Source organism: Clarias gariepinus, chromosome 28 (genome assembly GCF_024256425.1).
Source record: "Clarias gariepinus isolate MV-2021 ecotype Netherlands chromosome 28, CGAR_prim_01v2, whole genome shotgun sequence".
NCBI classification, from domain to species: Eukaryota; Metazoa; Chordata; class Actinopteri; order Siluriformes; family Clariidae; genus Clarias; species Clarias gariepinus.
This window is the reverse complement of record NC_071127.1, coordinates 11,135,957-11,163,159: the sequence shown is the minus strand read 5'-3', so window position 1 is coordinate 11,163,159 and position 27,203 is coordinate 11,135,957. Positions and strand designations below refer to the sequence as shown.

At 39.9% G+C, this 27,203-nt stretch overlaps 1 protein-coding gene across 1 annotated transcript; it reads left to right on the top strand.

Annotated features, from left to right (window-relative positions):
• The first annotated feature begins 3,831 nt into the window (after positions 1-3,831).
• tmem64 (transmembrane protein 64) lies at positions 3,832-26,324 on the top strand. Its single transcript, XM_053489637.1, has 3 exons — positions 3,832-5,048; positions 22,651-22,806; positions 24,319-26,324. Exons 1-3 carry the CDS (start codon positions 4,338-4,340, stop codon positions 24,502-24,504), a joined length of 1,053 nt encoding a protein of 350 aa, XP_053345612.1. The 5' UTR covers positions 3,832-4,337; the 3' UTR covers positions 24,505-26,324.
• Positions 26,325-27,203: the final 879 nt, after the last annotated feature.

Here is a 27,203-nt window from a genome sequence, read left to right as displayed (position 1 = left end):
GTGCCGGGTGGCGTATGAGTAGTGGCAGACCAGAGTGTTATGTCCTGTGTGGTGTTATGATTGAAAGTCCAAATAGCCTGCAGGAAGAAGTTTCTCCTCTGTCTCTCTGTGTTGGCCTTCAGGGAGCGGAAATGTTCTCCTGACCGCAACAGAGAGAACAGTCCACTGTTGGGGCGGCTGAGGTCCTTCACCATCTTCCTGGCCAACTGCTTGTTGTAGCTCGGTGCAGATGATGCGCTCAGCTGAACGCACCACCCACTGTAGAGCTCGTCTGTCATGCATTCCTGATTTTTGTTCCTTTATATAGGCCTAGTGTAAAGTAATACAAAATATGCAATATTCTCCTTTGAGCAGTTGATATTGAGATGTATCTGCTACTTATGATCTGTAAAGTCTTCATAACAGCTCTAATCCGAGGTGCTGTTTGTTAATTGGTGATTTCTGATTTATATATATATAAAAAACATTGCTCGGAGATGCAAGGACCCTCTACTTTTAGTCTGAAAATTTTACAAATAATATGATGGGTTTTTTTTCAGAATTTTTTTAAGTTCACAGCATGTATATAATGACCCATAGACATACACAGTTACTTATTTCGAGTCTTTCATATTCATAGGAGCTATAAATACTCTCAAATTTTAAATTGGTAACGCTTAATAGATTTACCTCCTGACACGAATAAAAATGTGCTCCCTCTACATCCGTCAGTCTTCATCAAGTGCCACGCTTCCATTATTAAGTCCTCCTCACCTCCTCAGTCTGGTTCAATTCAGCTCTCACTCAGGAATCAGCAGAGCAGATAATCGCCTCCAACCTTCCCACTCTCCAGAACATGTAAGACAAAATATAGTTGATAAATTCTCATGATTCTCAGCACAGCAGTGACTTTTAGCAGGGACACCAGTATAAGTGCTAGGTTGAAAACTATTTTAACACCCACAAATGTTGTGCCAGTAACAGTGCTGAGGTGAGAAACTCTGATGAAAAGATAATGCAAATTATGCATACTGAAAACCACGATAGTGTTTCTAGTATAGAATACACACTACCCAATACTGCTGTTGTAATACACTTGTACCAGTGTAACACATACTTCTTTATTAATATCAGTCATGATGACTGCTGTGACATCAACTCTATGCCATCATAGTGTGTGTGAAGGGACCTTTTGTTCTTCTAAGGATTTTTCCCCAGCATCCAGGGCTCTTTGGGGGTCTTAACATGCTCAAGAAATCATGAAAATCTGCACACAGTTTGAAATTTACTGTCATTAGGACGCCTAAACGGCTGGGCCCCAGGCTTGGCACAGGGTTGTCAGACAAGATTTTGCTCCATATCTTATACACACTTACACATATACGTATGTAAAACCCAGTACACATTTTATATCTCATTGAGCTGAACAACTTTCGCTGTGCATGTCATGGGCTATACTCAACAGGAAGGCAGTTATTTTGGGTTGTGTGTAAAACGCACCCAACGAATTTTGATATACTCCTCCTAGGGGATTTATAGGACCACCACCAAACTAGGCCAATATGATCCCAACACATTGAGCTAATAACTTCCTGAGTGATGTCATATTGAATGACATCACATTAAGTGACATCATCATGTAAGCCTTTTTTTCCAGCATCCGTGCCTTTTTTAAGGGTCTTAACATAAAATTTCCTATTCTAAAATGATGTCATAATGGTATTGGTACTGTCTGTCCCCTTTAAATGCATGTGCCCACTCTGCCCCTGTCTTTCTGGTGCGCCCAGGCAGCGATGGCACAGGTGCTTGGGTGTGATCATCGCTGCTCGCAACTATATTTATCCTTGTAGACACATTTGGTAGTAAATAAAAATTGCTGTCCTGACATTGAGACGACATTTGGCTGGCCCCCACAATGAAGGCTGTTACAGTTACTAAGGTTAAGGTTTATGCAAGATGTAGTAAGCATGGAATAAATGAACTCTTTTAATTATCGTCATGGAAGGTGCTACAAAGGATAGTAACACAAGCATGTGAATAATGTAAAAAAGCTAATTTCTTATTTCTCTTATCTTATTGAGAAACAAATATCCCCACAAGGTTAGAAATATTTGACTGTTTTGACCTTGAGAGGACATTTGGCTGGTCCACACAGTGTAAACTGAGACATGCTAAATGTTTTCCTTTGGGTACTGAGTAAGATTAATTTGCTCCATAAATTAATGTCAGTAGAGGATCCTCAGAAGGATAGTAAAACAAGCATGATTGGATGCTTGTTGGGGTGGGGGGGTAGTGGGCATGTTGTGAGAACCAAATGTCCCCACAAGGATAGGAATCTCTGACCGTTTTGACCTTGAAAACACATAAGCCGATTTGTATTCAAATTAGGGGAAAAAACAGCTTTAATTAAAAATCCCAAGCAAGCCAAAGGTTTTTTTTACTGACATCCAGGTTGAGGTTACATTTAACTGTAGGTGTAGCAATAATGATGAGAATGAATAATGATAATGATGTGGAAGGTCCGGGTTCAATTCCCATCCAGTGCCCGAACCCCAGTGATTCCAAGTCCAGATAAAATAGGAGGGTTATGTCAGGAAAGGCACCCAGCGTAAAGCCTGTGCCAAGTTTTGTGTGGATCGCATGATCCATCGTGGCGTTCCCTTGGCAGGAGCGGCCGAAACATTAACAACGTAGACAAAGGTAAGTAAGACAAACACTGAACATGCCTTTTCATCTTGCCAATGAGAGATCATCACAAGGATATGTAAGGTAGGTGTGTGTGTGTGTGTGTGTGTGTGTGTGTGTGTGTGAGAGAGAGAGAGAGAGAGAGAGAGAGAGAGAGAGAGTCAGAGAGAGAGGGGGGGGGACAAACAAATGTCCCTACAATGATAGGAATTTCTCGCTTGTGTTTTGACATTGTGGGGACACAGTGCCAGTGGGAGATCCTCACAAGGATAGTTTTGCAGCTTAAAGTTTTATATTCTTATTTCATGTTCTTTATTTGTGTACACTTTTTTAGGTCATGGGTGGTCATACAAGCATTTCACTGCTTATCATACTGTAAATGACAAATGAAATTTTGAATTTAATACTTAGGTTTGAGAGAGAGCGAGAGAGAGAGAGAGAGAGAGAGAGAGAGAAATGTCTCTACAATAATGGGAATATCTGGCATTTTGTTGTGTGTGTGTGTGTGTGTGTGTGTGTGTGAGAGAGAGAGAGAGAGAGAGAGAGAGAGAGAGAGAGAGAGAGAGAGATCCCTACAATGATGGGAATATCTGACATTGTGTTTTGACATCATGGGGACATTTTGACATTGTGGGGACATCTTGCCAATGGGAGATCCTCAAAAAGATAGTAAGAGAGAGAGAGAGAGAGTGTGTGTGTGTGTGTGTGTGTGTGTGTGTGTGTGTTTGAGAGAGAGAGAGAGAGAGAGAGAGATGTCTCTACAATAATGGGAATATCTGGCATTCTGTTTTGACATTGTGGGGACACCTTGCCAGTGGGAGATCCTCACAAGGTGTGTGTGTGTGGGTGTGTTTGTGTGTGTGTGTGTGTGAGAGAGAGAGAGAGAGAGAGAGAGAGAGAGAGAGATTCCTACAATGATGGGAATATCTGGCATTGCGTTTTGACATCATGGGGACATTTTGACATTGTGGGGACATCTTGCCAACGGGAGATCCTCACAAAGATAGTGTGTGTGTGTGTGTGTGTGTTTGAGAGAGAGAGAGAGAGAGAGAGAGAGAGATGTTCTCGCGATATTATAAGATGACACGTGATTGGAGACGGAGAGAACCCGTGGTCGTGTTGCGTGGCATTCTGGGAAACAAACAACAGTTGTGCGTTAGCAGCAGCAGCAGCAGTAACAGCGGCGCGCGCTGTGATTAAGTGCGGTTCAGGGTGCAAGAACTAATGGAACTGTTCGTTCGGTCGGCGCATACCGCGCAGCGTGTTTACTTATTTATTGGCACCCTGACGGCGGCGGAGTGAAGTTGTGCGGCTCAGACGCAGTGATGGATCACCATCACCACCACCACGGCGGCAGGAGGACTTTGTACCCGTGATCGTTTTTCTTCTTCTTCTTCTTCTTTTTTTTTTTTTTTGGATTTGTACTAAAAGTTGGACGATTACTCTGTCTAACTGCTTTGTTTGGTTGTATCGGATGTCGGTGTGTTTTTAATGCCGACATGGTGGAGGCAGAAGGGGAGCGCGGTACGGGAGGCGGGGTGTCACGTTAACGTTCGCGTTATGGCGTTTATTAGGAGTAAAAACGCGGATTATTGTTATTATTATTTAGTGCTGGGTGTTGTAATTGAATTCTGAGGGGTTTTTTTAATCCACGCTGAAGCCTGACTGCGGTCATGTGGAGTCTGGCCACGGCAGCGCTGCAGCTGCTGCTGAAATCCGTGAAGCATGCTGCGGGTAAAGGACACATGCAGCTGACCCGGTGGCTGCAGCGGCCGCAGGACTCGGTGGACTGCGAGAAGATGGAGCTGCTGATCTGCAGGGCGGACACGGAGGCGGCGGCTGGTGCGGGGGGAAGCACTGGAGATCCCGCGGCGCCCTTCTTCTTCTTCTCCTCCTCCTCCTCTTCGACGGACCTGAGGAATCCGTGCTGCGTCGCGACCTGTTGCTTTAAGAGCGCGCTCGTGGCGCTCGTGCTGACCGCCGCCTGCTTCTTCTCGGTCACGCTCGTGCGCCGCTACCTGAAGGACGCGCTGCTCTGGGTGGAGAGCCTGGACGGGCTGATGGGCGCGATGCTGTTCATCGTGTGCCTCATCACCGTGTCGTTCCCCTGCGGCTGGGGCTACATGGTGCTCAACGTGGCCGCGGGTTACCTGTACGGCTTCGTGCCCGGGGTGGGCCTGGTGATGGTGGGCGTGCTGATCGGGACCTCGGTGGCGCACGTGGCGTGCCGGCGCCTGCTCTCCGGTTGGGTGCTGAGCCGCGTGGGGAACAACGAGCAGCTCGGGGCCGTCATCCGGGTGGTGCAGGGGGGCAGCGGGCTCAAGGTGGTGGCGCTGGCCAGGCTCACACCCATCCCGTTCGGGCTCCAGAACGCTGTGTTTTCGGTGAGTGATGTGCACATCATATATATATATACACACACACACACACACACATCAGCTATAACATTATGACCAAGGCAAGTTTTTTTGTATAGCACATTTTATACACAATGGTAATTCAAAGTGCTTTACATAATAGAAGAAAATTATTATAAAAAGAGATACAAAATAATAGCACTAAAACTTTTTAACTTCCTAAAATGAGATTTAGAAACAGTTACCAATATAAGAAACATAAAATACAGCACAGTCAGTCCGGACGTAGCCAGTGCTCATCCAATAAATGCACAGCTAAACAGAAGTTCTAAGTCTAGATATAAATGTGACTAATGTTTTAGATCTCTTCTGGAAGCTGGGTCCAACTGCAGGCAGCATAATGGCTAAAAGCTGACTCCCCTTGTTTTGTGTGAACCCTTAGTGTTTCTAACTGACTCGATCCTAACGATCTGAGTGGTCTGTTAGGTTTATATTCAGTGAGCATATCTGCAATGTATTTAAGTCCTAGGACATTAAGTGTTAAAACGCACTGAAACCTGACCGCAAGTGAGAGTACTTTAAAATCTATCCTAAATGTTACAGGAAGCCAGTGTAAGGACCTGAGAACTGGTGTGATGTGCTCAGATTTTCTGGTTCTAGTTAGAATCCTGGCAGCAGCATTCTGGATGAGCTGCAGCTGTCTAATGGTCTTCTTGGGAAGGCCGGTGAGGAGACCATTACAATAATCCCTACACGTGTAATAAAGGCATAGACAAGTTTCTCCAAGTCTTGAATGAAAAAAAAAAACATTTAATTCTTGCGATGTTTTTAAGATAATAGTATGCTGATTTAGTTACTGTTTTGACATGGCTACTGAAACTAAGGTCTGTCTCCATAATTAAATGTCCCCAACTTTCTATCTTAACCAGCATAAAGCTTTTCTTCACAAGCTCTTCTATTAGTTTGGACTACATGTGGGCCCACGTGCATCAATGATCCTTGGCCAGCCATGACCCTGTCTGTCAGTTCACTGGTTTTCCTTCTTTGGATCACTTTTGGCATGTCCTGACCACTGCAGCCAACAAATATCACACAACACCCTCAGATTTGGAGTTGCTTTAACCCAGTCCTCTAGACATCACAATCTGGCCCTTGTTAAAGTCACTCAAATCTTTATGTTTGCCTTTTTTTCTGCTTCCAACACCTCAACTTTAGGAGAAAAAAAAAGTTTGCTTGCTGCCTAATATATCCCACCCACATCCAGCCTGCATTGTTATAAGTTCCCTGTGAGAAGGGACGAATCAGAACGGCTAGACGACTGGGTCAGAGCAACTCCAAAATTACATCTTTTGTGTGATTTTCCTGGTCTGCAGTGGTCAGGACGTACCAAAATCAATCCAAGGAAGGAAAAACGAGTGAACTGGCGACAGGGTGACCAAGGTTTACTGATGCACGAAGGCTGGCCCAAAAAGAGCTACTGTAGCTCAAAATTTCAATAAAAATGTTTTGGAGCACATAGGACATTACAGTTTTGGTGGCACAAGACGCCATATCTGTATTATTATATAATATACTTAATATAAGGTGGGTGTTTGTATTGCTATATAAACAAAATTCAGTTTGTTTGTTTGTATGGGAGGGCGGGCGGTGTTTGTACAAGAAATCAGTAGGCAGCGTCATCATCAACTTTTATGTCAGAGCGTGAGCCTGTCACGAACGTTCCCCACCTTCTACCCAACAGTAGGCAGCATCATTAACAGTTGGGTGCCTGTATAGCAGGTGGCCGGTGTAGCGGTGTGGTGTAACAGTAGACAGCATCATCCTCACGTTTTTAATGTCATAGTGTAAGGTAATTATTATTATCTGCTGAAACACCATTCTCAGGTAATGGTAGCACGAAAGCGTCAGGATCTGCACGAGGGCGGGGATACCCTTTAGCAAAAAATTACAGTTTACACTAATCTACTGACAATAAAACACTGAAACATATTTTTTAGTGCTTACACAGTGAGAACTGGCAGTGGATCAGTAAATAAAACAAACCAAAGGGCAGCAGTTCAATAAGCTTGGCCCTTGAGCAGTGCCCTGAACATTATCCACTCCAGGGCTACTGTATCACAGCTGACCCTGTATTTGACCCCATATTACACACACACACACACTGTGCTCTAATATATAATGTGACTAAATAAAGGCGGCTCTTTCTTCTACAGTTGTTTATGTGGCTGATGCTTACAGTCGAACTGTAAGTGTGTAAAGTTCCCAGCCTTCCTGTGGGACCCAACCATAGGCTGGGCTGGGGTTTGAAACCATGACCTTCTGGTGTATAACTTAAAGCCTTCATCATTGAGCTACCATAACTACCTAAAAATGCTTTAAAATAAAAAGGCAGTAAAATTGTGATACATCCTGAAATGTTTTAATACTCTTATATGACAGGCAAGTTGTCAACCAGAACTGGTTGACAGCTTGCCTGTCATATAGGGGAATTAAAACATTATTGTAATTTTATAATATGCAATAGAGCTGGGAAAAATGTATTCAGTGATGTGATGTGTTTTTTTTTTTTTTTTTTTAAGCCTCACTGACTCATCTGACTCATAAAAAAAAATTCAATATATATATATTTTGGTAAAATGTTGCAATTCCTCTGTAATCCCTCTCTTAATTATTTACATGACAATAAACAGCATTCTGTTTGGTAGGAACGAATTATAAATATTAATATGTAATTTGTATTTGTAAGGAATAAAAACCAACAGGGCTTGCTGTTATATATATATTTTTTTTCCCTAAAAATGCCTTATTTTAATATATTAAACCATGACAAATGGTGATTTACAACTATTTACTGTTGGGAATCACCAGGGACCACGCAATACAATATTATCACGATACCTAGGTGCTGATTAAATTTGTATCACGATTTTATCAGTATTATGATTCTACATTATAATTTTTCTTCAGATTTCGTTACAATTCTAAAGAAACCTCACAAATAATTTGCCCCTACAAAATGGGATGCGGTGTTGCCGCCAATGTGTAAATAGGGTAGAGCGCCACCTGTAGCATCATTGAGGAACACCACCATTTCACCACCTTAAATCTATTTATTTAAAAATAACTTGATTTTGGATTCAATTTACCTGAATTATTTTTTTTTCTTCTCTATCTCTAACATTTAATGTTAAGTTAGTTACTTTTATCCCTTATATTATAACAGCTACAAACAGTCGTCCTGTCACTTTTGTTTTGTTTCTCTCTCTTGAATTTAATAACTAAAAAAAAAAGTGCAAAGTTGTCTATCCTCAAGGATTTAGTAAAAAACTTAACACACAGCGCTGACACTGGAGACTCCTTCCATAGATGTTAAATAAACCATATACAGAAAACCATATATAAACTTGTTATATAATTATACAATAATTATAAGGAAGCTTATAATTATATTATATAATTACTCCTATTAATAATAGGTAAAATGAGTTGTACAAGGAGATGTTTTGCTGTCTAAAGTTATTGTACATACTTTACAATAACAAAATTATACATTATTAAAGTGTTATTAAGTATCGCCGAGCATTAATCACATTCGAAACCCTCGTCTGTGATTTTAAACCTCCGTTTCAAGTGCAAAACTTCGCTCTGAATTTACATTTTGTTTACATTTCATGCTATATTTGCAACTCATTAGTTACGCTGCCAGAGCAGTCAAATACAGCTGGAGTGTTTTGAACTGCTCTCAGAACCTTAGGAAGGGGGGAAAAAAGGGGAACAAACGAGAAGTGAAATTTCGTATTGAGTCGCGTTTGTGCAATTCATTAAATAGCAACTTCACCATCGCGTCTACATTCAGTGCCTGTTTTCCCATGGTCCGATCTCAGTTCGATCTCACTTCCATGAGTTTCCTCGTCTGCCATATTGAATAGTGATTTCCAACCAAATGTATTCATCCTGCTGGTCGACATTTGTAATGCTAATTACCTTGACATATCAGTGCAGTGGGAAGACCTGTATTGAACCAGTTGGGTGAAATTCCCACAATATTCTCCAGCATTGGTCTACCACTGGAATGTGGTTGTGTGTGTGTGTGTGTAACCTCGGCATACTCACGTCATTAAAGTCTAATCATAGCAACGTCAGTCAGCGATTTTGGATAACCACTGGTTTGTGGTTGTGTGTAAGTGAGCATATCAACATTGCTGAAGTAATGTTGTAGCACCCTCATTCCGTGGCTTTGGATGAGCATTGGTATTTGATTGTGTGTGTGTAAGTCAGAACAACGTCGCCATACCAACCTGACTGAACTGACATTGCAGCATTATTGCTTTGTAACTTTCTAGGAACGTTGTTATCTCCAACCTTCTGCATTTTCTTGTATCTTGTACCTTTCTGTTCGCTGAAAACAATCTCGTCTTTCTCCGCATACTGCTGCGGTGTGTCGGTGTAGTACCCCATGACAAGCTGCTACAGGAAGCATATTTTTCTGACATAAAACTGAATTATGAGTGTGCACGTATGTAGTGGACCTGTAAAAAACATGATATTTAAGCACAATGCAAAAAAAACAAAAAAAACATTAAAAAAAATAGTGTTTGTGTTGACCAACACTGTAGACTCTCGGGTCAAGTCCCAAACCACAAACAATTGTACTAATTGCACTACTTCTTCCTCAGCGCTGTTACATTTTCCATTCTGATTGGTGTTGATTTAAGTGTTTGTTAAAGCAGCGCTGACAGTTGGCACTACTTCATATTGACATAAATCACAGCTTTATACTGATGCTCCATTAGAAAATACGTGATCCGTCATACCGGCCACTAGGTGAAATGTATTACATTTTCAATTTTGGTTGATAAGTACGTAATCTTCCTGATCCCTTACAGTACTGATCCTTCAGCAGGTTTTAATCCTAAACATTGTCGTAAAGCACTTTGATGAACTCTACCCAAGCTGGATTCCCCACTTCTGCTAGAAAAGCATGCATTTTTCCATATAGACCCACTTTTGTTTTCTTTTTTTTTGATGTAGTGGGGAAATCCTGGTGTCACAATAAGGCTTCCCTCACTATTGACATGTCCCAAAATACTTATTTTAATAATAAAATAGGATTTTAAAGGTTTTCGAAACACTTTTCACAAATACTCGCACCGGCCATATCTCAGGAACCGGACATGATTACAGTAACAAACTTTGCATCAACATGGAACTTATAGTATTGTACTGGGTATCTGACTCAAAAATCACCCACAATGCAACTTTTAATACCTGACTTGATATCATTTCTATAGTAACAGCTCATTCATAAGGGACGTGAATCAGAGGCTACTATTATTATTATTATTATTGTTGTTGTTGAGGCTTTTTGTACTTTTCCAATTTCTTTGGAACAACCTGGCCTTTATTTTCTTTCTTGACGGTATAATGCCAAGAATGTCTGTTTGCCGTTGTTGTATTGTAAGTGGTAACTTGTTTCATAGATGCTTTTGAATGTAACAATAAACGGATAAATAGGACATCGTGTCATTATTTATTTATAATTAAGAAATAGCTGTAGACGTAAAGTATTTTATTATTTCTCTTTAACATTGTGTATTTCTTGCACATGATGTCATCGTGAGGTATTGTTTTTTCCACGTGTGGCCTAGGTTTTTGAATGTTGCTGTCCGAGCTTTGGGTGTGGTCAATATTACTATAGCATGCTGAAGGATGTTTTCTTTGGCTGAAATTTTTTACCAAAAAACATCACCGACCATAGTGTCAGCAGTTAGGGCTCTGTGCATCTAATCATGAAGGTTATGAGCTCAAATCCCAATCCTGACCATCTGGCCTTGGGCGCACCTTATTTAAAAATGTCTGCCGAGTAAGGCAAATGTGTCACATTCTAAGGTATCTGAAGAAACAAGTCATTGATTTTTATTTTTATTGATTTATTTTTTTTAAAGGATTTAGCTTGAGGAGAACGAAAAAGAAAAACACAAGCAGCCAACTGCTTACTATAGAAGAATAATTTTTTTTTCCTCCCCTGAATGATGTCACTGGATGTCGAACAGGTTATTTAATGCTTCCCAAACCAGTCTTTAGGCATCCCTGCCCCAGCCACACCTGAATAAGGAAATTAGTACAGTATTCTTTTTGTCTTGGTTTAGGTGTATAAGGCTGATGTCAGATGATCAAAGACTGGTTTAAAAAACTCTTCTCTAAGACACACCACCCAGTTTAATCACCAATCAGCCGATTAATTGGATCAGGCACAAGGACGACAGTAACATGTTCAGTATGGGATGATGATGATGATTATAATAATGATAATTGTGGACCTTCCTGTAATTGTAAATTTTATAGGAACTATTCCATAGGAGATCAGCTCCTCTATCTATTTAAATAAACACTGTTGGTCTGTAAGAGATTTTCATGAACATATTCAACTCATCCTATTCAGATCTTATGAAGCGAGACGAGATTGTACTAGAACGCTGTCGGTGGTAGTAATTTCACTCCCTGGTGTGATGTGTATCCTGCGTTATTAATTTTTGATTAACCGACACATGAGACACGAGAAGTAGCAGGTAGGCTTAGGAAGGTCATAACTGTGCAGAGACGTGCGCTCACACGTTAGCTGCTCGGATGCGCAGAACCTGATACGAGGACCGATCCGTAAAGAAAGCTGTGATATAGCAGTCATAAGTAGGTAGTAATGGTAGAGACTGAACATATTGACATAAGGTGTGAGGAATGTTTCAAGGGTACCGAGTATCATCGTGATGTTTGCACATGTTGTTCAAATGTTTATTTTCTTTTTGGGAAATCAGGCAGGCGAACAGGCATGATGCACAAAGCAGTTCTGTAGTGTTATCTCTATAAAATCATTACAGGTGATTTCTAAAACATCAATTTATTGACTTCGTAAATCCATATTGTTGGATTGTCTTTGTGTTTTGTTTTCTTCATCGGTCGGATCTGATTGGCGTCGAGTAAACAGCAGCTTCGACTGTACTTCAGGCTCAAAATGATAAAGTACATTTATGTTAAAGTAATGTTTTATTTGTACAGCGGGTGAGAAGATAAAAATGTCTTACTCTAAAATTCTAAATGTCGTCTACGTTTTGCTCAATACAAGTTTTCACCAGGAAAGTCTTCAGGACAGAGGACTTTTTTTCTTTTCGGTAACAAGATAAGTTGTGTTAATGTTTAACTTTAAAAAGGGAGAGATGTAAGAGAACATTTAGACATTTACATTTAGCAGACGCTCTTATCCAGAGCGACTTACATTTTTACCTCATTATACATCTGAGCAGTTGAAGGTTAAGGGCCTTGCTCAAGGGCCCAACAGTGGCAATTTGGTGGTTGTGGGGTTTGAACCTGGGATCTTCCAAACCGTAGTCCAATGCCATTAAATTATTTTATTTAGGTGTACTCAGTAACCCTTTATAGGGCTTTAATTGAAATACTTGGAAAAATGAGTGAATTGAATAAAAAATTCTTCGTTCTTTCTTCCAAAGACATTTTTTTTTTTTTTTTTTTTTTATAAAAGTTGTCATTTTTATTAGTATTTTTTAGATTTTTATTTAAATTTATTTTAGCGCGAACCACATTCAGTAACTTCCTGTGACGTTTTTTTTGTCCAAAAAGTCTGGAACTACCAGACACGCCAGTCACAGGCCAAACACCAAACAGACTTTGTTTTATATATACTGTAGATAATCCGGGTTCCAGGTAGATAATAATAGTATAGATATAAGTAAATATAAATATACAAATATACAAATCCAAGGGAAGTTACTGAATGTGGTTTGCATTTTTTTTTTTATAAAAATCTAAAAAATATTAATAAAAATGACAACTTTTATTTAAACAGAAGAAAGAACGCGAGCGGGTGTGTATATGTGCGTGCGCACGTATGTATATGTGTGTGTGTTTGTTTGTGTGTTTGTGTGTGTGTGTGTGTGTGTGTGTGTATATGTATATGTATATATATATATATGTATATATATATATATATATAATGTGTATATATATGTGTGTGTGTGTGTGTGTAATATATAAAGCAAACACACATGTAAAGTTATTTCAACACAATGTGCAAAAATGCAAATATATAAACCAAATTAACAAATCCCCCAGACGTACCACATGTGGTTCTTCATTCGATTAGGGGGTAACATACAGTATCTTCAGCTGTAAATACATTGAAACACATCAGGACATTCAGTTAGAGGAAAATCTTCACCTTCCCAGTGGTGAGTGTTTCTGCTCTGTGCCGGGCTGTGCGTCATTCCTTACTGTCAGAAAGCCTTGTGCCTTGTACTGTGGTACATACAGATTGTACAGAATGTACACTTGAAAGGTTGAAGGACTATTTTGAATTCCTGTGGTTGGTGACATACGTATATATGTTCATGGGAAATTATATAGAATATTCATACGGAGTGAAAGTTTAAATTGTTTAGTACTAATAATGGAAAATAAAGTTAAAAAAAAAAGGTCAGACTACATGTACGGGTGTGTTAAACAAGTCATATAAGTTTAATATTCCATTTTTTGTTCACTTCTGGTTCGATCTTTCCCACACGGGTGCCGACGTTTAGCTGTAACACTAATGCTATGGTGATATGGGAGACGTTTGAATATGACACTCTTTGCTAAAAAAGCAGTCAGACCACAAACAAACATTAAAAGACATTGGACATCACACATTCGCTTCAGATACCGGTTACTTTTACTTTCTTGCACTTTGCCCTGGCTTTATCTATGTGAACCTCGTCCTGACACACCAGGGTATGTGAGTGCTTTTTTTTTCCCCCTTTCTGCCTGCTAGGATTTTCTTGTTAGCCATGCTGTAATAGGCAGAGCCGTCCAAAGGTCAAAAAAGGAGATAAGTTAAAAAAAAAAAAAAAAAAAAGCACAAAAAAATTGTATGCAGAAACTGTCAGAAAAGAGCTTTAAGGCCTGAAGGTTTTTTTTTAAATATATATCTTATGGTTATGTAATCTATTTTAACATTATAGTAGTTGAAGAGCAGGTGTTTCAGGTTTTTAAGTAAACAGACTGAAACGTGCTAAGCCTGTGGTATTAACATGCACTGAATCTTCGGTTGAAAATCTAATAGTGCGCACTTTAGTGTAAACGTCAGTTAGGGTTTATTCTAAAGAAACAGAAAGCATAATAGGAATGTCCAATTATTGCTTATATAAAAAGTGCTTATATACAAAATACTAATAATCAATATATACTGTAATCTTTCACTGAAAGGTGATTCATTATAGTATAGTTGTAGTCTATTATAGTAGATTCTGTTAAATAACACCGTGGTCAAATCTTTTACTGAGACAGGCTGCAAAGTGCCTAAGGATACAATTTTTAAAGATGTGGTTGTTTATGTAACGACCGCGGCAGCAACCTCGTCCAGTATACTAATTACCGACCCAATAATCTGACATCATCTGCACCGATAAGTTCTAGAGAGAACTATTCCTCAAGACTATGTTAAAAAAAAAAAAGTCTCTTTGGGAGCAGCAGAATATGAAGAAATAAGGGTTGGGACGAGACTTCTGCACAGCACTGTATATTGCATTATTCTTCTCCACCTCTGTAATTACACTCATGAGGGTGAATCCAGTGAAAATCTGTTCCCTAAGTGCCGTTTGATGAAGAAAGTGGTTTTACAATAAAGTCTTTTGAAACCAGTGCAAAGCTTGGCTGATTATTCGAGAGGAAAGCAGCAGTCAAATGCTTCTCATGAGCGCGATGGCATCTTATCAGCCTTTAGAAAGAGAAAATATTCTACATAAAATACAGTGCTGTGAAGTTTTTTTTTGCATATTTGTCACAATTAAGTGATTCTGATTATCAAACAAATTTTGTTGTTATACAAAAAATAACCAGAGTAAATATAAAAAAGAAACAGTTTTTAAATGATGATTTTTATTTATTAAGGGAAGGGGCAAATACTTTTGCATTCTTTTCATATACAGTACTGTGCAAAAGTCTTAGGCACCATATTATATGCTGTACCGATTTTGTTATATATGTTTATCATGTCTGCAAAATTATGTAAAAAAATCATTCAGTATTTTCATCTTCTTCTTCTTTGTCTTTCGGCTGTTCCCTTTCAGGGGTCGCCACAGCGAATCATCTGCCTCCATCTAACCCTATCCTCTGCATCCTCTTCTCTCACACCAACTAACTTCATGTCCTCTCTCACTGCACCCATAAATCTCCTCTTTGGTCGTCCTCTAGACCTCCTGCCTGGCAGTTCCAACCTCAGCATCCTTCTACCGATATATTCACCATCTCTCCTCTGAACATGTCCAAACCACCTCAATCTGGCCTCTCTGACTTTATCTCCAAAACATCTGACGTGGGTTGTCCCTCTGATGAACTCACTGTTGATCCTATTCATTCTTGTCACTTCCAAGGAGAACCTCAACATCTTCAGCTCTGCTACCTCCAACTCTGCCTCCTGTCTTTTCTTCAGCGCCACTGTCTCTAAGCCGTAGAGCATCGCTGGTCTCACCACTGTCCTATACACCTTTCCTTTCATTTTCGCTGATACTCTTTTATCGCACAACACACCTGACACTTTTCTCCACCCATTCCAACCTGCCTGTACCCGCCTCTTCACCTCCTTTCCACACTCCCCGTTGCTCTGGACCGTTGACCCCAAGTACTTAAAATCCTGCACCTTCTTTACCTCTGCTCCCTGTAGCCTCACCGATCCTCCTGGGTCACTCTCATTCACACACATGTATTCCGTCTTGCTGCGGCTAACCTTCATTCCTCTGCTTTCCAGAGCATACCTCCACCTCTCCAAATTTTCCTCCACCTGTTGCCTGCTCTCGCTACAGAGCACAATGTCATCTGCAAACATCATAGTCCATGGGGACTCCTGTCTTACCTCATCTGTCATCCTGTCCATCACCAGAGCAAACAAAAAGGGGCTTAGAGCCGATCCTTGATGCAGACGCACCTCCACCTTAAACTCTTCTGTCACACCTACAGCACATCTTACCACTGTCTTACAGCTCTCATACATGTCCTGCACCACTCTAACATACTTCTCTGCCACTCCAGACTTCCTCATACAATACCACAGCTCCTCTCTTGGCACCCTGTCATACGCTTTCTCTAAATCTAAAAAGACACAATGCAACTCCCTGTTACCTTCTCTGTACTTCTCCGCCAGCATCCTCAAAGCAAATACTGCATCTGATGTACTCTTTCTAGGCATAAAACCATATTGCTGCTCACAAATGCTCACCTCTGCCCTTAACCTAGCTTCCACTACTCTTTCCCACAGCTTCATTGTATGGCTCATTAGCTTTATACCTCTATAATTGCCACAGCTTTGCACATCTCCCTTGTTCTTAAAAATTGGCACCAATACACTTCTCCTCCATTCCTCTGGAATCCTCTCACTCTCCAAGATCTTGTTAAACAAACTTGTCAAAAACTCTACTGCCACCTCTCCTAAGCACTTCCATACCTCCACAGGTATGTCATCAGGACCAACAGCCTTTCCACTCTTCATCCTCTTCAACGCCCTTCTCACCTCACTTCTACCAACATTTCCTACTTCCTGTTCCACAACAGTCACCTCTTCTACTCTTTGTTCTCTTTCGTTTTCCTCATTCATCAACTCCTTAAAGTACTCCTTCCATCTTCCCATCACCCTTCTGGCATCTGTCAGTACATTTCCATCTCTATCTTATCTTTAATCACTCTAACCTGCTGCACATCCTTCCCATCTCTATCTCTCTGCCTTGCCAACCTGTACAGATCCCCCTCTCCCTCCTTACTGTCTAGCCTAGCATACAAGTCTTCATATGCTCTTTGTTTGGCCTTTGCCACCTCTACCTTCACCTTACTCTGCATCTCCCTGTACTCCTGTCTACTCTCTTCAGTCCTCTCAGTGTCCCACTTCTTCTTAGCTAGCCTCTTTCCCTGTATACACTCCTGGACTTCCTCATTCCACCACCAAGTCTCCTTGTCCACTTTCCCCTTACCTGATGCTACACCCAGTACCCTCCTACCTGTCTCCCTGATCACATTGCCTGTAGTTGTCCAGTCAACTGAAAGCACCTCCTGACCACCCATAGCCTGTCTCAACTCCGCCCTAAAGACTTCAAAACATTCTTCCTTTCTCAGCTTCCACCACTTTGTCCTCTGCTCTGCCTTTGTCCTCTTCGCCTTCCTCACCACCAGGGTTATTTTACACACCACCATTCTGTGTTGTCTGGCTACACTCTCCCCTACCAACACTTTGCAGTCACTGATCTCTTTCAGGTTACAACGTCGACACAAGATGTAGTCGACCTGAGTGCTTCTGCCTCCACTCTTATATGTCACCCTATGTTCCTGCCTCTTCTGGAAGAAAATATTTACTACTGCCATTTCCATCCTCTTTGCAAAGTCCACCACCATCTGTCCTTCTACATTCCTGTCCCGAAGACCAAACCTGCCCATCACATTTTCATCACCTCTGTTCCCTTCCCCAACATGTCCATTGAAGTCTGCACCAATCACCACTCTTTCACCTCTGGGGATGCTCTGCATCACTTCATCTAACTCACTCCAGAATTTCTCCTTCTCTTTTAACTCACATCCTACCTGTGGGGCATAACCACTAACAACATTGAACATCACCCCTTCAATTTCCAGCTTCAGACTCATCACCCTATCTGATACTCTCTTCACCTCTAGAACATTCCTTACAAACTCCTCTTTCAGGATAACTCCTACTCCATTTCTTTTCCTATCCACACCATGGTAAAACAATTTGAACCCTGATCCTAAGCTTCTAGCCTTGCTACCTTTCCACCTGGTCTCCTGTACACACAGTATATCCACCTTCCTTCTCTGCATCATATCAACTAACTCTCTTCCCTTCCCTGTTATGGTCCCAACATTCAAAGTCCCTACTATCACTCCTAAACTCTTGCCTTTCCTCTTCTCTCTCTGCTTACGAACACGCCTTCCTCCTCTCCTTCTTCGACGAACAGTAGCCCAATTTCCACCAGCACCCTGTAGGTCAACAGCACCAGTGGCGGTCGTTGTTAACCCGGGCCACGACCGATCCGGTATGGGAATTATATTCTTGATTCGCATCATTGATTTGGCAAATGTTTTACGTCGGATGCCCTTCCTGACACAACCCTCTGCATTTATCCAGACTTGGGACTGGCACAAGAAGACAATGGATTGCATTATTCAGTATTTTCATATATAACTTAAAAATCTAATTCTCCAGCATGCTCAGTAAAACCTACCAGTTGGTTTCTATATAAATACAGAAACATACAAATATGTGTCTAAAACTCCTGATTTTAAGCAATTAATTTTCACTCAAAATATTGACTGTTTATTTTCTTACTCTTTATTGCTCTTTATAGAAGTTTATTTTATGCAGAAATGTTTTCAAAAGCATCTTTTGCTTATGCCATATTTTTGTATGTGCCCAAGACTTTTGCACAGCACTATAACTTGCCAATCCCAGGAGCGTACATTAGGTTTGTTGTTTCCATCTGAAAACTGGTCTGTCTTGTACTATACTTTATTTTTTATTATTATTTTTTTTTCCTTTACAGCCATGCATATGTAATAGTTTTTATTTTATAATTTTTTAAGTTATATATGGAAATACTAAATGGATTTTGTACATAATTATGCAGACACGATAAATATACAGTATATAACAAAATTGGTAAAGCATGTAATATGGTGCCTAAGACTTTTTTCACAGTACTCCATGTCATTATAAAATCAGTATACAATACAAAAATAAAAACACTCTTTTACATCACTGTTGGTTCAAACTTTACCTGCTGAATCAATAAATAATGAAATAATTTGTCGATTAAGTTTTTTGAGGAAGCATTTCATAAAAAAAATTTTTTTTTTGGTGAAAAGCGAACATTGCGGAGCTGATACCCATAATCCTGTGTGTGTCTCGTTTGTTAAGCCGTTTGCTATTGTTAACAAGGGCTGTGCACCTTGAAATACAATGATGTGCTTAGTAACACACACATGGTCATCCAGCCCTAGTCTACGCTGCGCCATAAAAACAATTACGTCACGCTTTTAAATTCAGCTGGCAGCCCCACCCTGCTTCAGATCTACCTGCATGCACATGTTTAGCGCCAAAAACCTTAACTAAAACACTGCATGATGTTCGACAATATGTTTAAAATACTTTATACCTTAGAATTTTTTTTTCCCTCTCTTCAACTTTAATTGTACTCATGAGATTTTAAGGTTTTTACATTTTTTAAGGTGTGACATTAAGACGTTGAGGTTGGCTGTAATGCTGAGCTGTGTGTAACGATATCCTCTTCAGACTCGCTTCAATACTTTATTAGCGCAAGTGGCTTTTGTTAGATGACCCCTCAGAGGGGTAAACGGGGTCGTGTCAGCATGACTGTAGACTTCAGAAGCAAAGCTTACCCACAAGGCACTGGGATCTGACCCCGCTTTCTTTTAAAGACAGCAAAAAATGTTCATGGAATAGAAGAAATAAAATTCTGAGCTCTCTTTAAATGAAAAAAGTGCATAAATCAGCATAATCTAACTAGTCCAAAATTATCCTTAATATTTACAATACTGTAAGTCGAATACGAGTTCCATTCCGAGAGCTTGTTTGTAAGTCCAGTTTGTTCGTAAGTCCAACAAACATTGTCTAGGTGCTAGGATACTAACACAATTGGCTTTAAACTGAATATTATAGTAGAGTGTTCTTTAGATGGTTGAACGAGCAATGTCTGCCATCTTTTCACCTTGCTCCATTCTCTCAATTATTTTCATTCTCCATCGTTATTGCCTATCAAGTCTTAGCAGCACCAGCTCCATCGCCGCTGCTTTAACACTTGCTTCCAGACATCCTGGGATACACGCTGTGACCATGTGATATAACATCCTGGACATGTAATCTAACTTCAGCGATTGAACATCTGTGAATGTATGTTTGTATCTTTTAAAAGTTCATAACTCGAATGTTCATATGTAGGGGAACCTACTGTATTAGCCTCTTCTTTTCATTCCTAAACTTGTTGTTACTCAGTTGTTAGTTACAGGCTTCTGGTTTTTAAGGTAGTCATGATTAGATAAAAAATTGCCATTGTGGTTATCCTATTAATTATTTAACTATAAGAAATTCAACTATTACCATTTAGTGTTCAAACTTATTTACATAAACTTTAAAAAAAATAAAGACACTAAAAGTAGTCTCATTAAACAAATTATATGTACGTTCTCATGTTTTTCCGGTTCCTAAAATCCCTCTTTCACAACATGATGGCCGCGACGTTTGCTAAGTAAATATGTATCTTTGATGTTTTCTTATTCACCACAATTCACCACCACAAGTGGTTTAAGTTTATCACTAATATTATAATTCTAATATAATATTATGGTTAATCACCAAATTAGCTTTACCTGTTCCATAGATCATGTTTAGTAGAATTCAGGAAAAAATCCTCATGAATTACTGACTGTGCATACATTACCTGAGTTAAATTGCAATTTTTTTGCGATAAGATAATTGCACAGGTTTGTATTATGTTCGTATTTAAATAAAAGTATGCGTTCAAATCTGCCATTGACTATAAATATAATTGTGGGTTGAGATTTCTACCATTATGACATAATAAAACAAACAATAACTAGACTTACCAGTTATGCTTCTTGTATCTCAAACAATATTAGTTTTTTATAAAAACTGCATGTTACTTACTTGATCCATACAAGACAGTTGGGTTTAATTTATTAAAGGTCCCATATGTAACTATTTCATGAGCCAGTTAGCACAGGTATCAGGGCTAAGTGAATTAGCTACCACTGAGCCGCACCTCTATAGACATCAAAGTGAGCCTTGGTCAAATAGGGAAAAAAAAGGACAATGCATACACACTCACACACACAATGTGATGAGAACTCTCAGGAATTGGGACTAAACCACTTCAAGGATTGAAAAAAAGGATTCACTTTACTAGGGAGCATGAAGATCAAAAAGGTCATTAGATCTGATGAGCTCAGATTGACTCATTTCAGAGGTAAGAAGTGAAGCGCATGAAGCGATGCACCCATCATGTGTAGTGTCCAGTGTACAAGCCTTTGGAGACAGTGTTATAATCTGGGGTGGCTTCAGCCGCTCAGGTCTAGATTCAGCAATGTTATGTGGCAATAAAATGAAATAAGTAATCTGACGACCTGAATGTACTGAATGACCGGGTTATCACATCGATGGAGTTTTTCTTCTCCGTGGATTGGACCTGTTCCAGGACCTAGATTGTACAACAGGGGTTCTGGGAGCATGGGGAATCATTCTCACACCTGAACTGGATACCACACTGTGTGCTGTAATCAAAGCTGAACAAATAAAATGAAATTGATTCTGATGTCTAATTAACGATATAATGTCAGAAAGAGCTTCAACATTTTTCTCCTTGTGTTTGCTCGAGATACTGAGTCATGACTGGAATCTCACAAAGGCGTCTAGAGAACGTTTTTGGCGCACTTATTACTTATTGACCTCGAAGGCCCTTGAACGGAATGCAATAACAACCTTGCGTATGGTGACACATCTGGTCGGCTCTTACCGGAGTTTTGTTGCGCCTGCTCCTCCTCGCTAAGCACTTTGTGCCGATGTCTACATTTCAGCATGTCGTGCGTTTTCTGCCGAAACGCAATACGCTGCATTATGCGGGTAACCCAAACCCGATGTACGCTGCATACGTGGCCGTAAAAAGGGACTTCGGTGTGAGATTTCTACGGTTGTCATAATGTCTTGTGTCTATTTGAGGCTCCAAGGTTTTTTTTTTGTTTTGTTTTGTTTTTTTTACAAGCTCTATTGTAAGTATTCAGCTTTCCATAGGCGTTAACTGACGACATCGGTAAATAAATAGGGATTATCAGGGAGATGAAAATGATAGGGTGCGCCGTAATTGGAGATTTGTGTCAATACAAATACGGAGCAAAAGTTCTAGAGTTTGCATTACGTCTCTAAAACAGCATTGCACCTGTTTTCTGAATTGCTTTTTAGCTTTACAGATGTTTGTTTTTCGTTTCCTTTGTTGAGCTCCATCAGCATTAATAGTATATAAAGAAAGACAACAGCGACACACCTAGCCTTTTGTTTTCCAATTTGAGCCAACAATTTTTCTATAATCGACTTACCAAAGTCTTTATTCTGATTGATTAACTGTCATTTTTTAAATCTGTAATCGTTGGCAAGTTGCTGTGCTGGAAAAGGTATAGCGGCACAGGGGCCTAGCACCTCTGGGGTCGAGAATGTCGGTACCTTAACACCACTGTGTTGTTCCTGTTCTAATACAACAGCGTCAGGGGTAACTCAGGGGTTGAGGCATGGTTCGGAAGGTGTCAGGTTCAAATCCCTTGAGCACCAAGTTGCCACTGTTGGGCCCTTGAGCAAGGCCCTTAACCCTCAACTGCTCAGATGTATAATGAGATTAAATAATAATAATTAAGTCACTCTGGATAAAGTTGTATGCCTAAATGTAAATACTATGTTCTTATGCATTTATAAGCAGGCATTATTTAAGTCCTCAGGCAGTCGATGTAGTGCATAAACAGTGTTTAAAATGTTGAGCGTGTCTGTTTTTCTTTCTGCATTTAGATCACAGACGTGTCCTTGCCAGACTACCTGGTGGCTTCATCAGCTGGCCTGCTGCCCACTCAGCTCCTCAACTCCTACCTGGGCACCACGCTGCGCACCATAGAGGACGTTATAGCCGAGCAGAGCATCAGCGGATACTTTCTGTTCAGTCTACAAGTAAGGAAATTGCACTTCTTGCATCTCACAATCGTACAAATAGTCCGGAGTGCACTGAGTAATACAGAGAGGATTAAAGGGGACGGTTTGGACTTGTCACAGGGGTTTACACTGTGTGAGGATTAGCTGGGCTGTTTTGATTGAGTTTTTTTTGCATCATTCAGGTCATAATCTCCTGCGATGTGTCTGAGAATTATAAGACAGTACAAGTCTAGTAAGCTTGACTTCCTACCACCAGACATGTCTGATGTAGATAACCGTCTTTAGTCATGGGACAATGATGAGGAGAAAAATTAGACCACACTTCCACCATCCAGGAAGTCTCTGGGCAGAATTCTAAGCATATTTTTTTGTACAAATAAGTGTATTTTGCAATTTCTCAAGTGTCCCCATAAGAGGATTGGATCAGGATAGACAATGTAGTTGGGGGGAAATGTTGTGTCCCTCATATGAGGTCATTTATATATCATTTATAAGGTACAGGGATTGGACTGCTAAGGTCTGCGGTAAAGTCATTTCCCATGATGAATCCCCTTTTTCGATTGTTCGGGGCATCTGGAGAAGACAAGGTAAGCGATACCATCACTGTGTCATGCCAAGACTAGAGCATCCTGAGACCATTCATGCTTGGGGTTGCTTCTCGGGTAAGGGAGTGGGCTCAGTCACAATTTTGCCAAAGAACACAGTCATGGATAGAAAATGGTACAAAAATATCCTCAGAGACAACTATCCAAGTGAGAAACAATGCCTTTTCAAGCATGATGGAGCACCTTGCCACAAGGCAAAAGTGATAACTAAGTGGTCGGGGAGCAAAACATCGAAATTCATGTTTCCTGGGTCCATAGCCAAGAAACTCCCCTGACCTTAATCTCGTTAAGAACTTGTGGTCAGTCCTCAAGAGCCAAACCCCAAGCCTTAATTATGCAAGAATTGGCTGCCATCAGTCCAGATGTGGCCTGAAAGTTGATTGATGGCATGTAGACGTTTTTCATCTTTTGCTTCCAAAGAGCCAGACTTTTTTTGTATTTTCTAGGCAGACTTGAGGAATAATTCTCCAGTTTAGTTCCTGTACCTGAGTTTTTTGTTGTTGTTAAGCCACACAATGACCTATGAATCGTTTAGGTATTAAATAAAACATCTAATTTAAGGCATAAACCAGTGAGAAACAGGTGCAGATGGTGACAGATGATCAGGCCGGTGATTAGTATGTTAGTGATGCTGAATGCTGAGTGGTTGAAACAGACGAGAGGGGAAATGAGGTCGCTGCTGAGGTTGTTACATAAACAATAAAATTTTATCTTTATGTGTTTTTTTGTTTTTTTTTTACTATATTGCATTTGTTCCCATTGCTTTAATTTAGTCTACATAATTGAATTTAATTTAAGATCAAACGGCAGGGCTAGAACCATTACTCTGCTCATAATTGATTGATATTTTGACCACTAACTAAACGACAAAAAAATCAGCGATATTCTACTTAAACGGACATTTCCATGTCTTTATCTTCCTCAGATCTTTATCAGCATAGGGCTGATGTTTTACGTGGTGCACCGAGCGCAGGTGGAGCTGAACGCCGCCATCGCCGCATGCCAAATGGAGATGAAGACTTCGCATATGAACGGCAGCACGTCGAACCACGGCAGCTCCACATACTGCAGCAAGCGGGCCTCGGCGTGCGGAGGGATCAACATCGTCTGACGCTCGCCGGCAAGCGGTTCGATGTGCGTGCATCAACACGCCCTTTTTTCAGTGGCGCGGTCCTGATGGAAGGCGATCAGGGCTAAAGGTGGCGTCCCAGGCCGGAGAAACGCCCGTTCAGGTTTAATCGGAGCGCTGGGTTTGGAAATTCTCTCCGGAGTGTCCCAGGAGGCCAGTATTTTGTACTGCGAGAAGAATAGAGCCTAATAGTGGATTTCTTTATTTTATTTTTTTTCTTGTTTCGAAATGATTATTTTTTTATAGAGTATGGATTTTAATTAGAGTTTTTATATCTCAAGAGCAGGTGTTGAGCATGCGGTTTTAGAGAGAACACTACAGTGTCGTGCAGTAAAGAGACAGCTGTCGGAGTAAATGCTATATTGTAATATGCTTTTAGTAATGCATTTTACGTTTGCTTTTGGTAAATTTCCAAATCATAATGTTTATTATTATTATTATTATTATTATAACTATTATTACAGAAGACATACCACCTGGCTGGAGAACGGTTGCTTTTATGCCGAACCAGGATCACATTTGCAGTCCTTTACTTCTTCTAAGAACAGATGGAAAGGAAGGCATATTTCCCAGCAGGGTGTGTTTAACAGCGTCCTGCCACGATCCGTCAAGTGCGGCATGATGAAACTGAACAGTGGGATTTTATCCGCGTTCAGTCCCTTCGTTATGTTGCTTGGACAGACATGATGAGCCTTTCTTTTTTTTTTTTTTTTTTCTTTTTTTTTGGATCCTATTTCACCAAATGTGTTACAGGGCTGCTGGAAACCTGTTTTTAATCAAAAAAAAATTTCGCCTTTTTTAATTCGGTACCGATTTCCATCGCATTATTATTAAACGTGTGCAATATTTTTTGTTAGGCTGTCACTGTTAAACCTTCAGGTAAAACCGAAACAAATGTAGGGAATATTCATTTTTTTCGCACATTTTATTTTGAAGAATGAATTAATTATTATTGTTAGTATTATTATTAACGTTCCTATAATGGACTCATGGGGTTAAATAGAAATAGAAATGCAAGAACTATTTGTTGGAGGCACTTTAAACCTAACCCTTCGTTCCGACACAGCTGTCCATACATTCTCAGCCACGATTTCGCCAACAAGCAACGTTTCTTCAGACTTTGAGACGTTTCCGCAGTTCCTTTAGTTTGAATACACTTAGTTCCTATTTAGCGTCGCAAAAATTACACCCATGGCTTCATTTTTTTTATTCTTTCATTCATACATGACCGTATTATTAAATGTATTTAGAGATGTTGCAAAGTAAATAGGAGTTTGGAGGGAAAGAGCGGAGATCTGTGGTGGCTCTATAACCAGTACATTCGTCACGTATACGTTACTGCGCAGTGACATTCTGTATTCTTGTTGGGTCAGAGCGCAGGGTCGGCCATTATACGCCACCGGGTTAAGGGCCTCTCTCAAGGGCGGCAACCTGGCACTCGAACCGCCGACCTTCTGATCAGTATCTCTGAACTTAAACACTCATGATATAAGTCTTTCATCGTATGCACGCTTCTCACCAAGACCACCACTAAACTTTAAAACTGTCTATAGTTTGTTCAGCCATGGCAGCAGGCTTGCACCTTATGAATGCATTAAAGTAAAATAATAATAATAATAATGCCTATAATAATCCTAATTTCAATAAAAACACTAGCCTTTAAAACGTTTATGCAAGAGAGGAGTACTGTGCATAAGTCTTGAGTGCCAGTTTTTTCATATGTTGCTATCAGAGAATCAGATTGTCATGTATTTTTAATCTAGTCATAAGGAAATACTTCAAATCCCTGTACCTGAGTATTTTCAGATAAATGTTTTTTTTTGTTTGTTTTTTTTGCTTATTAAGCCACCTATGAACCATTCAAGCATTAATAAAAAATGTAAGGCATGAAACAGGTGCAGATGATGACAGATGTTCAGGTCGGTGATTAGTATACTGGTGATGCTGAATATGCTGTGTGGTTGGAACAGATGAGAGGGGAAATGAGGTCGCTGCTGAGGATGTTACGTAAACATTACATTTTTAGATTTTTGACAATTTGCAACCTGTCGAAACCTGAACTAAGAAAACGTTCATTCCCAATTATTTTATTAATCTACATCATTTAGTTTAATATAAAGAAATGAGGAGAGCTCGAGACTTTTTGCACAGTACAGATATCTGAGCAAGTCCAGGATTTGATTGTCCAGAAGCCTGACGTAACTTATTATTTTCCTAATATAGTAGGAAATAGTTTAATGGAACACACATTGTGTTTTGGTATTTATTTCTCTCAATACCTTCATTTACAGTTTTTCACTGGTTCGGAAGATTATTCCCCTTCTACTGAATAGCACGAAGTTATGAGATGCATCACTTTATAATAATTCACATTATGTATATATGTAAACATATTTTGCATAAAATCTTTAGGGAGTATGTTTAAATTCTAACACCCTTCATGGTGGCAAAATCCCCTTATTCCAGGAACCCAGGATATGCATTTGTACACCCCTGAAATAAAATGTTTTTTTGTTGTTGTTGTTTTTTTTTTAACCTAATATTATCATTAGCTTATTATATCAGGGTTGTTTTGTTTGTTTGTTTGTTTGTTTGTTTGTTTGTTTGTTCTAACCCTAATTTTTTGACTTTTTCATATTCACATACTGTCAGCCAGAAATTATCTTTTGATTTTGTGTCTT